General features: G+C 42.9%; 1 protein-coding gene across 1 annotated transcript; it reads right to left on the bottom strand.

Annotated features, from left to right (window-relative positions):
* Positions 1 to 642: 642 nt before the first annotated feature.
* On the bottom strand, positions 643 to 11,800 carry acot11b (acyl-CoA thioesterase 11b). The gene is made up of 16 exons (XM_086116230.1): positions 11,613 to 11,800; positions 10,263 to 10,446; positions 9,553 to 9,622; positions 8,992 to 9,052; positions 8,797 to 8,898; positions 7,823 to 7,958; positions 7,492 to 7,645; positions 7,093 to 7,212; positions 6,563 to 6,701; positions 6,242 to 6,297; positions 4,960 to 5,026; positions 4,132 to 4,215; positions 3,699 to 3,832; positions 3,442 to 3,573; positions 2,873 to 2,999; positions 643 to 1,291 (listed from the first exon to the last, which is right to left on the bottom strand). Exons 2-16 carry the CDS (start codon positions 10,435 to 10,437, stop codon positions 1,097 to 1,099), a joined length of 1,752 nt encoding a protein of 583 aa, XP_085972356.1. The 5' UTR covers positions 10,438 to 10,446; positions 11,613 to 11,800; the 3' UTR covers positions 643 to 1,096.
* Positions 11,801 to 12,117: the final 317 nt, after the last annotated feature.

The following is a 12,117-nucleotide window of genomic DNA, read 5'->3' on the forward strand; positions in this document are numbered from 1 at the left end:
AGATTTTACTTCAAGCGACCTTATTTCACCATGGCAAGAAATACACTGCAAATGCGTCATTGTTTATGTTATTATTATTTTCATTATTCTTGTTGTTGTTAATGTCGGTGCTATTTTAACGAACACATACCACAGACATGTTATGAAGACGACACTGTTTTAAATTGTGAAAAAAATCCTGAATAACATGGCTTCTTTTTCTTAATTAATACTAATACAAAATAAGTACTGTACAGTGAACCCCGTTGACCAAAACATAACACAACAATAGGCAAAATCTGGCTTGGTTAGACTCGTGGGGGCACATATAACAACCTTTTTTCCTTTAGTTACCTTGCAAATGAAAGTACAAAATGATAAACGTCAAGGTACCACTGGATACTGTACTGTGATGTGAAGTGGCCATGCCAGCTGCGACGGACAGACAGGTGCAATATGCCGGGCAAACGCACCCAAAATTCCCAAAATAGCACAGAGGGAGCCTGGACCGCTGTGCCACCAGAGCAGGCACCCCCACAAAAGTGACAAGGGCAAATTCACTTCCCCAAGAGCCTTTTGTGCGTCACTACTGTTTCAGACTGAATAGGATCCCACTGCAAAGGTAAAAAGTGGAAGCCATGTGGCTTCAACATGACAACAATCCAGCTTGTCTACTGTTTATTGTTGCAATCGTATCAACACAGCATCTCAGGAGAGCTACTCATGCTCAAACTACACACACGTGCCAATAACAAGCACAAGTAGAAATGACAGAAATTGTCCAAAAAATAAATGTAATAGGAAAATATAATCTACTGGATTATTAATTCTTGCACAATTGAAATTTTCCAGATTTCCCCTCGGTTGTGATGAAACGCTGAAAACATTAAGGTTTCATCACGAGGTAACACCCTGGTGCAATCTTGCGTAATAACTTTTGATCCTATGCCCTTGAAACAAGTACCAGGTTTGACGACACACACGTTGCATTTCCTTGGCCCTTTATGACAAATGCCCGCAACACGGAGGGGAAAAAAGTCAAAACCGTGGGGGAAAAAAATCCCACTGTCACACATGCATATCGCAAAAACACAATATGAATGCAAAAGACAGAATATTACAGTTCCTTTGGCAGAGGAGGCATATTTGCTGCATTTTTGGTCTGTGGAGCCGAAGTGGCCGAGCTGTCCTTATTGGCCTCAAGGAAGTCACTGCAGGCGGAAAAAGCGCTGGAAAAAGAGGAGGAGAGTCCAACAATGTCTGTCGAGATGTAGGGAAGAACTCCTGGTGTGGCCTGATTGTAGTAGGTGACCTGAAAGCCAACATATGGTAATTGCTGGTGAGAAGTCACCTAGTACAAACACTTACAAGTAGATTTTTTTGGGCACTTATTCATTTTTTCTGACAACGTTTTAGTTTTAGTTCCTATATTTGAAAACAGATATATGTACTTTCGAATAGCCAGGGAGCATTAATGAATGCCTCAACCAGATCTGGATTTTTGCCTGTTTTGCTGACGATTCTCCTCTCCCTTTCCACAAATATTTTTTCCTCGCCTAGAGCAGAGGATGTCATTGAGTTATGTGGACTATGGGCCTGTGAAGCCCTTTGACACCCTTTTGTGATTAAGTCAAGTCAAGTCAAGTCAACAGTATTTATAGAGCACTTTCAAACAGCCATCGCTGCATACAAAGTGCTGTACATGGAGCAATTTAACATGCACAATAAACAGTAAGACAAATCGGTAATAAAGGCGGTAGAAAGCACCAAACAGTAAAACCAAGAACAAATCTAAGTCATGCTGAGTCGAATGCCAAAGAATACAAGTGAGTTTTGAGGAGGGTTTTGAAGATGGGCAGCGAGGAGGCTTGCCGAATGTTTAGTGGGAGGTCATTCCAGAGAGAGGGACCAGCAACAGAAAAGGCTCGATCCCCTCTGAGCCTCAGTTTAGTTCTTGGTACTTCTAATAAAGTCTGGTCCACAGACCTGAGGCGCCGGGCAGGTGTGTAGGGGCGGATGAGCTCAGAGAGGTAAGGTGGCGCGAGATTATTCAGAGATTTGAAAACAAATAAGAGGATCTTGAAAATAACTCTAAAATGAATGGGGAGCCAGTGAAGGGATGCCAGAGTAGGAGTTATGTGCTCCCTCTTACGAGTACCAGTCAAGAGGCGAGCGGCGGCATTCTGGACCAGCTGAAGGCGCTTAATGGAGGACTGGCTGACTCCAAAGTAAAGGGCATTGCAGTAATCGAGCCGGGATGTGACATTAAGGGCTAGATAAGTCAACGTGACTTGACCGGACTTATTTAGGAGATTTGGTTCATGTGGTCTGCTAAAAGAATGATTTGTGGTAAATGCAAACACCACCAAATTTCTCTTTCTAATCTGAAAAAAAAAAAAACACATACAAATTGTTGTATTTTTTTCCCACTTGTTGTCATTAATTTAAAAAAAAAAGGCTAAATAAGCAACAGTATGTCATTTGGTTTTGTAGGACCTGTTGGGTTGGCGACTTGGGGAGGGGCGCATTCGAGGGCAAAGCCCCCCTGAAATAACTTTTCCTCCACACCCTGAAATGTAGCTTCACTTTATATTTTGTTTTTAAATCTATGTTTGAAAGGCCCATCTGATTCAGCTGGCATGTAAGAGACATAACACGAAAGTTGGATATCATCGCGTACAGACAAATGTCCATATTCGTTTTATCCACTTTTTTGGCTATTACAAATCCATAAATACATTTCAGAATACGTACTTTTTCTACTCAAGTAAAGGAGTCAATCAGTACTTCTATTTTTTTTCTACAGAAGTATCACCAGTTAAAAGTATACAAAATGAGATGTTAATAAACGGTGCAGATATGCGGGTGAGCAAAACGCTGGCAAATGTAAAACCTTGGTGACAGTGCTGGACTCCTCCAAGATTGTGAAGCCGGCGCATAGAACCTCTCCCCTGTTGTAGTCCACAGTCGGAGGGTGAGTGGGCAGTGTGACAGAGCGTAGGGCGATCAGATAAGGGTCCCTACAAGAAAAAGAAAACCAATCTATCAAGCATTTGCATATTAATGCCTTCTAGCCGCCCATAACACAACGTAACATATATTTTATGCATTCTACATTCATATTTCATTGTATAAAACATAGAAGAATACTCCAAACATTATTAAATAGAATAAAAAAAAGAAAAGAAACAATTTGTGCATCATGATTCATGCTCCGTTTGTTGCCCACTGATATTGTGCTGCTCCTTCTGGCGTACACGCCTTGGCCACACGGTGGCAGCATTACACATACCAAATAAGAAGACAGTCTCTTCAAAGCTCAGTTAGCTCTGACGTCGGATTAGCTAATGCGTGAGTATTTTTGCATCATATATGAAACTGCGTCTCTCCTTGCTAACATGCGAGCATTCCAGTACTTCAACTGCGCCCAATTTTTATGACGTGATCCGTGTCTCAACATACCTGACATCACATGGTTTCCGACAAGACGCCAGCAAGATAAAGTCCTGACCTTTGCCCCCTTTTCGGATGGAAGGCGTCCTGACGCGATAAATGGTGTCGTCTTCGTCCGCTTTCATGATCGCCTCACACGCCCTGCACGAGAGGAGATGTGTTTACGATGTAATATGATACAGATGTTGTTGACAGCAGCGATGGGAAGTAAATACCGTTCGATCGATACGGATTCTGATATTTGGCAGATGAAGAAATTGACTGACTGATAATGGCGGTCCCACTCTTTTCTCCTCCTGAGGTCGGAGAGGAGGTGGAACGTCTGCTCGGCTGAGACGCTCACGTTCATCTCCACTTTGAAGCACAGCGTCTGGTTCTCCTCCAGCGTGTACAGTCTGACCTCCAAAAAAGATTCGGATGAATCATGGTTACTTTAGCCAATTTAAACACATAAAACAACATTTAAAAAAAAAAATCCTTGCTTTTCCCTGGATTGATTGAAACGACACCGGAAAATCAGATAACACCACTTATCAATTTTTGGACAAATGGAGAAATTTCGTGAAACATTTCCAAAAGCCGTGTTGAACGGCTTACCCACTGGAGAATAATGAAGGATGCCAAAAATGGCCAATGAACACGCTGAAAGGGGAGAAAATTCAAACGAGGCCTGAGGGTTAAATCACCAGTCATACTCACTTTGTTTTTTTCCGAGGTCAACACCCAGTTGTTTATGGTGTCCATCAGTTTCAGAGCGGAGACATTATTGTAGCTCAAGTACATCTGGAAAAGCAAAGGAGGCAATAAAGCAGGGTTTTCAAAAACATTTTCTTTCCAGGACACCGTGGGATTCCCCAAAGGGGGCCATTATGGAAAATGTCATCATTGGATGAAAACAACAGAATTTCAGCAGAATTTTTGTATTTTCGCAAGATATGTAAAAAAAACAACAAAAAAAAACAAATTTCCTAACGTAAAAGAAAAAAAACTCATTTAGCAAGAAACAACAAAGGGACATTTTGTTTGCTTGAGTGGGCTAAAAAAAACATGCATCCCATCCAACCATTTTCAGACCCGCTTTATCCTCAACAAGGGTGCTGGAGCCGATCCCGGCGGTCTTCAGGCAGTAGGCGGGCGACACCCTGAACCGGTCGCCAGCCAATCGCAGTGCACACAGAGACGAACAACCATCTGCGCTCACATTCACACCTCGGGACAATTTTTGAGTGTTCAATCAGCCTGCCATGCAAATGTTTTTAGAATGTGGGAGGAAACCGGAGTACCCGGACAAAACCCACGCAGGCATAGGGAGAACATGCAAACCCTACACAGGAAGGCCGGAGCTAGAATCGAACCCGGTACCTCCGCAATGTGAGGTCGACGCTTTAACCACTCGCCCACCAGGCCGCGCTTACAAAAAAACTATGGGGAGGACTGGGACAGCCCCCTAAACCATTATAAAGTAAAGTGTACACGTGGAGGCAATCTCCAGTACCTCACAAGCTGCGTCTTTAGAATGACTCATACCTGGTTACTTGGATCCCAGGGTACAGACAGGGGCACTTCGTTTTGCTTGCAGGAGATGATGTATTTCCTGCAGACACAAGCAAGCGTTGACTGTATTTTCCAGTAGTGACGGACAGTAAAAGAGAACAAATGCTTGGATATTTAACTCGATTGTACACTGAAAGTATTTAGCTGTAGATTACTGCACTGTACGGCACTCTTAGTTGTATCAGGGTTTTTCCTGCCTTCAAAATTGCGCGGCGGCCGCCTCCAGCTACTTTTGCGCTGTCCCCGGCCATTCATATTTTAACTGCAATTGCAGCGTTGCAACACTAAAATCCTCTCTATCCCCCTCCACACACAAACTCACTTACCCCAAAAACTCCCACATGCACAAAACTCACTCACGCTAAAACTATCACCCACCCAAACGCACACACAAACAACAAAATACCTCACAAAAACTTACCCCCAAAACTCACACACACACACACAAAAAAAAACCCTCTCTCAACTCTCTCGGGATCAAACCCAAAAACCACTCACACTCAAGTAAATTTACTTCTATTGAAGTCCAGACTGCGTGTGTACGTTTGCCACCTAGACATTCCAGAAACAAAAACCAGACCTGAGCAATATGAAAACATTCTTGCAGTCGGTCCGACATTTGGCTGAATAAAGATTAGAACGGAGGCCGGCTGCTGGGACAGCGGAACAATAAGCGTATTATGCTTGGGGAGCTCTGCTCAGAGGTAACACTCTGACGGGTCACATGCGCTTATGTCTACACCAAACAATCGATTCCGCAGCATGACTGTGCAATGGTGACGCAGCATTACTTCTCATTTAAAGCATCACGGAATGTACCAATTACATCGACATTACAATCAAGTAATTCCACACGCATTTGTGATTCACCAGAATGAAATTCTAACTGCGCAATTTATTCCCTGCTAAAGCCGTGTCTTAAATAGGAAAGTAGTACATTGGGTTATGATACAGTACAGTCATTTTACAAAGTCAAATTAAGCTGAAAGTCACACACAAACAATGCTGTTAAGTCATTTGTTGCCGTGCCTTTAAGAGGGCGTGGCCTAGTGAGTGCCTCGTAGTTTTTCTCTCTCTCTCTCTCTCTCTCTCGCTCTCTGAGTCTCTGAGTATCTGAGTCTCTGCCACTCTCTGAGTCTCGAGCGTCTCCAAGCACTCATAAACCGAGGCACTCAGGTCGAGGTACCACATTGATTCAACCTCATTCTTGTGAAAACATTCTCCACCGAGACAACTGCTGAGCGTTTCCACTCACCTATCGAGGCGGATCTTCTTCCTGGCAATAGCTTCTTGATAACGCCGTTTGCCATCCTGTAAAACAATTCTTGCATAACCATAAAAGGTGGAACGTTGTGAATTTACCTCCCAGTTTCTAATATCTGTTGCATGAAATTGTGATTGACAGCCTTCATTTTGTAGCGTTTTTCTTGGCCTAACTGCTTCTGGTATGTGTTACATACTGTATATACATATTTTTTTTACTGGTTTCCATTAGTGCAACTGATAGTGGTGGTCTTAAGAGGTGCATTATCTCAAGTCCCCCTCACAAGACGGCAAGCCAACATGGCTAACTCACCACAGGCTCGGGTCTTATCCGAGGCAGCGTTCGTGGTTTCCGATCAGCGTCCAGAACCTCAAAGGTCATAAAGGCGCTATTTATATGACGCTGAGGCTCTCCACCCTGGTAGGCCTCAGCACACACTCCCACTTCCATGCTGCAGCGTAAAGAAAGTGGAGATGAGCGACGGGATGAAACTTTTCAAGAGGGGGAGTCAAAATAATGGAGATACTGTGGTTGCAAAAGTGTGGACACCCTCTTTTAATTTGTAAAGTGGCAGTGTTGAGCATTGACCGATTAAAGTGCCTCTGAATAACCAAAATAAAAAGGTCTCGTAGGCTTTTTCTGACAGAGAAGAATGCTACCATCATTTTCAAAGCCATTTTTGCTGTTTTCTCAATCGCTCCACCATGGTGAAATGACATAGAAGAGTTTGTTTGAAGTGCCGCCATGGAAGCTATTGCCAACTGGGGGGGGGGGGGGGGGGGGAGACAGGTGACCTCAGAGTGAAACATTTTATTGTGATGGCATATTGGGGAGAAACTGACCTGTGCTTGAAGGCATTGTTCACGATGGACTTCAGTACCAGTCGGTCACCGACGTGGGACGGCCCACGAAAATGGAACATGTCAATGCTCCTCAAGGTGGGATGGGCATTGCACAAGCGACTGTATTGACAAGGAGAGAGATGATAAATTGCTTTACACCCTATTATTTTGTAAATTCAGTCACTCAAATTAAATGGGGGGGAAAAAAAAAAAAAAAGAAGAATCACGCAACTAAAGTACTGAAATGCACTCGAACGGAATAAATAAAGGCAAATACAAACAAATTCAGAAAAAGAAATGACAGACTGCAGCTCTCTCTGACTCTACGTTTCTATATTGTGAATTTTCACCGATTACGTGTGGGTCCGGAAATGGCGGTTGAATCCGCACATACAGTACCTTGCCGAAATGGTGGCGACATTCTCCATCCAAGCCATGATCTGGCCCCCGAAGGTGCTGACTTGATGGTTGGCGTGGGGCGGTAGCACCAGCTCCACACTCTCCACTCGGGTGCGCTCGGCTGGCACGGCGTCCTGGTACTCCCGACACTCTCCTGTGGCAAGAACAGAGGACCAAAAAAAAAAAAAAAAAAAAAAAAAAAAAAACAATAACAACAACATTCCAGCAGCTGAAGATTACTCCATTGGGAAACCTTATTGAATACAATTGAATTCCTTTATTGCCATTGTATGATGCAGATCCAAGCAAATTGGGAGGTGTGGCGGTATACCCAGCTGTGCCGTGCTGCTGCTCAGCAGGTCTGTGATAATCTCGGCGTGGATGAGCCTCATCCTCCTCCTCTCTGCCGCCAGGCTGTACTCCATCTGCTCCATTTGTGTTTGAGGGGTCAGCTGCTTCAGTTGCACCTGTAAAGGAACACACGTGAACAGAAGTCGGGGCAACCAACAGGGACATGGGATGGATGAAAGTATCGGGATAACTGTCGGTGACATTCTACCTTTTAAAACGTGCATTAATTACATGCGTAAATAGTTTTTGCAACTTTTTTTTTTTTTTACGCTTTATGCAATGGACATTGTGCTGCTCCTTCTGGCCTTGGCCACTTGTGGTCATTGTAACACAAGCATACTGATTTATAGAAAGGAGGCGATCACAACTGCTCAGTAAGCCACAGTAATAGGGGGTTCGTTCTTTGCAGAGGATAAAGAATATATACCTGCGAATATTTTTATATTATCTGTCTACATGTGAGCTGTGCTTGAGCAACGGCGATGTCATTTTCACTTGACAAAAAGTGGCAAATTGGCCCCACTGAGGTGACTAGAAACGGGTGGATTTTGCTGATCAACTTATATTCCACAAATGTATTATGAATCAGAATGCCATGTTTAGACTAGTGAAGGCGTATAGAACATAATATTGTGAAGAAAAATTTGGGACTGACTGCCCCTTTAAGGCAAAGCTACAGAATGTGGTTGTTTGAAATACAATTTTTTTTAATTTTATGTTTAGTTTGACAGTAGACTTCAACTGGGTGTGTCAATAAAGATTTTGAAACCTCTTTTTTTTTAAAGATTTGTTCCCGATCTGACAAGCTCCTGCTTGTTGAGAAATGTATGTCTTTTTTTTTGCTGAAAGTAGGCCAATACTCCAGCTACTCATTGAGTCATTCAGTAATTTGTGGCTTAATTGATGTTTCAATATTTTTGCCCGTTATCTTAAATGTCCTATCTCGTTAAATACCTTTCCTGTTTCCCTTCTCCTGGCCACAAAAGTAGCAAAGGCTTGACAAACCCTCCAATGAGTGTCAGTGTAGAGGTCCTCGCATGTCACCATTATGCCAACCTAAAATGTAAAAATAAATAAATAAAAATAAAAATAGAAGTTATGAGATAACTTGGAAAATGTTCAATTGCAAAATCAGTCATAACCACCAACCTCCATACTGGATGTGAAGGCTCTGTTGACTTTGGCGATGATGGTGACTACATTTCCCACCCTGCAAAGATGCACGCACGCACACACACGCATGCGCACACGACCTTACAATCAATACGGAGCAGTGATGATGCCATCATCATAGGACAGGCCGCTAATCTTATCTCGAGAGCATGTGACAACTATATGAAAGTCATCTGTGAACCTCTACAAATGGCTCTGGGTTTGTTCCATTCCAAAAATTGTTTTCCCCGTGACAGTGGTATGTGAACATCTGAGTTGAATTAGTTTCGTTACCATGCCCGGAAAGAAACGGCAAAGTCCATTTTCCCCACGGAAATGAATTGAAATGCCATGACCCACATTCTGGACCCACCAACAACAACATTTATTTAGTGGAGGAGCAGTTCATTGCCATGCCTATCACTCACTATGTACTGCTGGCACCGAGTCGATTTCAAGCCGGTTAAATGAAAATGGGATTATTTACTACGGTCCGCCAAGGAGCCGCAGGACAGTGTGGTTGGGAGTGACTGGTGTCGGTTCAGGTTCGGTTCTTACCCTATGGTGTGTTCAAAGTGGATGTCATCGACAGAGGCGGTGACACAGGAGCAGCCTGCGTGTCTCTCAGCTGCGAAGAGAGATCAGTTCAGGTCAGAATAAGTCATCATAACTGAGGGCCGAGCAATTATTCAAATTCAAATCAACATCGCAATGCAGCAGAATGCTTTTTTTTTTTATGTTTATGTTTTGACGTTTAATGTAGCTTACATTTGTATGCAGTTCTATTTCAAGTAATTCCGATATCTTTTGTTGATTTTCTAGTGCATATCCAAAATTGATACACTGAACATGTATAAGTCTTCTTAAATACATTTTATCATTGGCTTTTCATTTGTTCGCCGTGCGTACACCCACACGTTCGAGTGTGCAACTTTTTTTGTCTTGCAATGGAGAAATTCCCAATTTATAGCAGCAGGGATTTAGAGTTCCACTTGAATGATGTTGCATTTTGAACTCCACTGTGCTGTGAAAATACCAGGAAGGAGGAGTACAAAGGGCAAAAAAAAAAGAAGTTACATTTGTTCATTGTCTTATCAGTTTCAAGCTTTGTAAATACATTCATCCATTTTTTTCTAGCACTTATCTTTCCCATTCACACATATGGACAATTTAGGGTTTTTTTGGTATGTTTTTGAAATGTGATAGCAATGTGAGAGCAAGCCTAAAAAAAATCCCCCCAAAAACAAAACAAATTCCAATTTGCCCACCTGATAGGCAGGCTGTGGAGTCCATCCATTTGAGCAGCTGTCCGGCGCTCAGCTCGCCGCAGTGATTGGAGTGGCAGGGCAGCACGATCTGACTCATCGTGACTTCTGTGGGGTTCCTGTACGCCTCGCCGATCTCCATCGTTACGCAGGCACCTTTCCCCTCCTCCGACGTCATGACTCACTGCTGCGCAGACGGTGAGACGCGGGACGGCGCGTCACAGTGGAGCCGGGAAACATAGCATCGCAATTACAGTCATGGCTATCGAGTGGGTAAGCAAATATAAACAACTGAGATGTGGTTGCATAAGTGTGCACACCCACTAAGAACAGTGGCTGTGTTCATGAGAAACCAATTACGCTGTAAGTCATGTTAAAATGGAGTCACCGTTTTAAGTGCCTCTGATTAGCCCCAAATAAAGTGCAGCTGTTCTAAGAGGCTTCAAACTCAAAAACCTAGAATCTGAATTGGAGTGCATGCACTAGCTTTTCTTATCCACTGTATTTCACAGATTTTTAAGCCATTGTTTTTCCATGTTTTTTTCTAACAGTATAAAATTGTGCCTTGAGAAACACAAGTGAGCCGACTGACAAATTATTCGGGAGACGAGCTGATTTGGTTTGATTTTAATTCATTTTACAACAAACCGCAATTTGGCAGATAGTGAACAATTCTTCATTCAAACCTGAAAAAAATGGAATTAAAACGACAATATAGCTTTGTGTTGCCATGCCAATCTAGAATCAGCAGTGCTGGTCAGCTATAGTAGCAATGGCAACATTGCTTTAACAAATCAGATTTCAAGTTGGCCCACAAAAACGGCAGCACTTTTCCTGGCCACTGATTTGTTGTTGGGAGGCAAAACGGTTTGACAAGCAAAAGGTGTCTGTCGCAATCTGCACATATTAATACAGATAACAATTAGGACCTTTGGTGAGTATAATGTACTTAAATGACATTTTATGGATTTTATTTTTTGTCATGACATTGTGAACCGCTCGAGTTGACGCCCCGCCCCCGAATGTTGTTCTCCGTGCACATTTTAACGTCATCATCAATGACATGGCCCATATTTATCCCTTGAGTTTGTATTAAGTGACAACACCCTCGCCCCAAAGATGATCCGTTTTCACAATCGAAACGCATTACATTCCTGAATTCTCATTTGCAGGTTGGCACTTGTGACACTATGTTTACAAAATGGCATCAACCGAGCTGCAACGAACAAATACAGTACCCCACTGATTGAATTCAAGTATCTAATTTTGTTGGGAAGCACTCGAAGTATGTCTGTGTAACGCAAAGAGAGAGAGAGTATGTTGAACTCAGAAGAGAAGCAAAACGTAACTTACCGATCGTGAAAGGGGACTCTGGCTTTGGAAGTTGAGTTGTCAGTCCTTCCAAAGGCGGAAAACCGGGTAGGAAGGAGCAAACGGCAACCAGGAAGGGGGCTCTTTTTCATTTCCCCATTCTTCAATATCAACACGCACATACACACGAACACGAAAACCTGTCACAACGTACTCGCCACCGGAGGGAAGGAGGGAGGGAGGGAGAGAGAGAAAGAGAGAGAGAGAGAGAGAGGGTGTGGGGGGGGGGGGGGACAACGCGCAGCAAGTTTTAAGGTGGAATTATTATTCACGTATTTATTTTTAGGTGAGGTAAAATGTTATTCGTACTATAATTTTTTAACATGGAAAGACAGCCACCGGCCCCACAGTTTGTATACTTATAGAATAATATAAATATATATTCAGCAGAGGTAGCAAAAGTACCTGACTCTGAAGTACCGCTGACTGGTGCAAATAGATAATAAATAATAATAATAATATATTTTATTTATAAGCGCCTTTCAAG

This window comes from Hippocampus guttulatus, chromosome 7 (assembly GCF_054856545.1).
Source record: "Hippocampus guttulatus isolate MCC_2025c chromosome 7, RoL_Hgut_1.0, whole genome shotgun sequence".
Lineage (NCBI taxonomy): Eukaryota > Metazoa > Chordata > Actinopteri > Syngnathiformes > Syngnathidae > Hippocampus > Hippocampus guttulatus.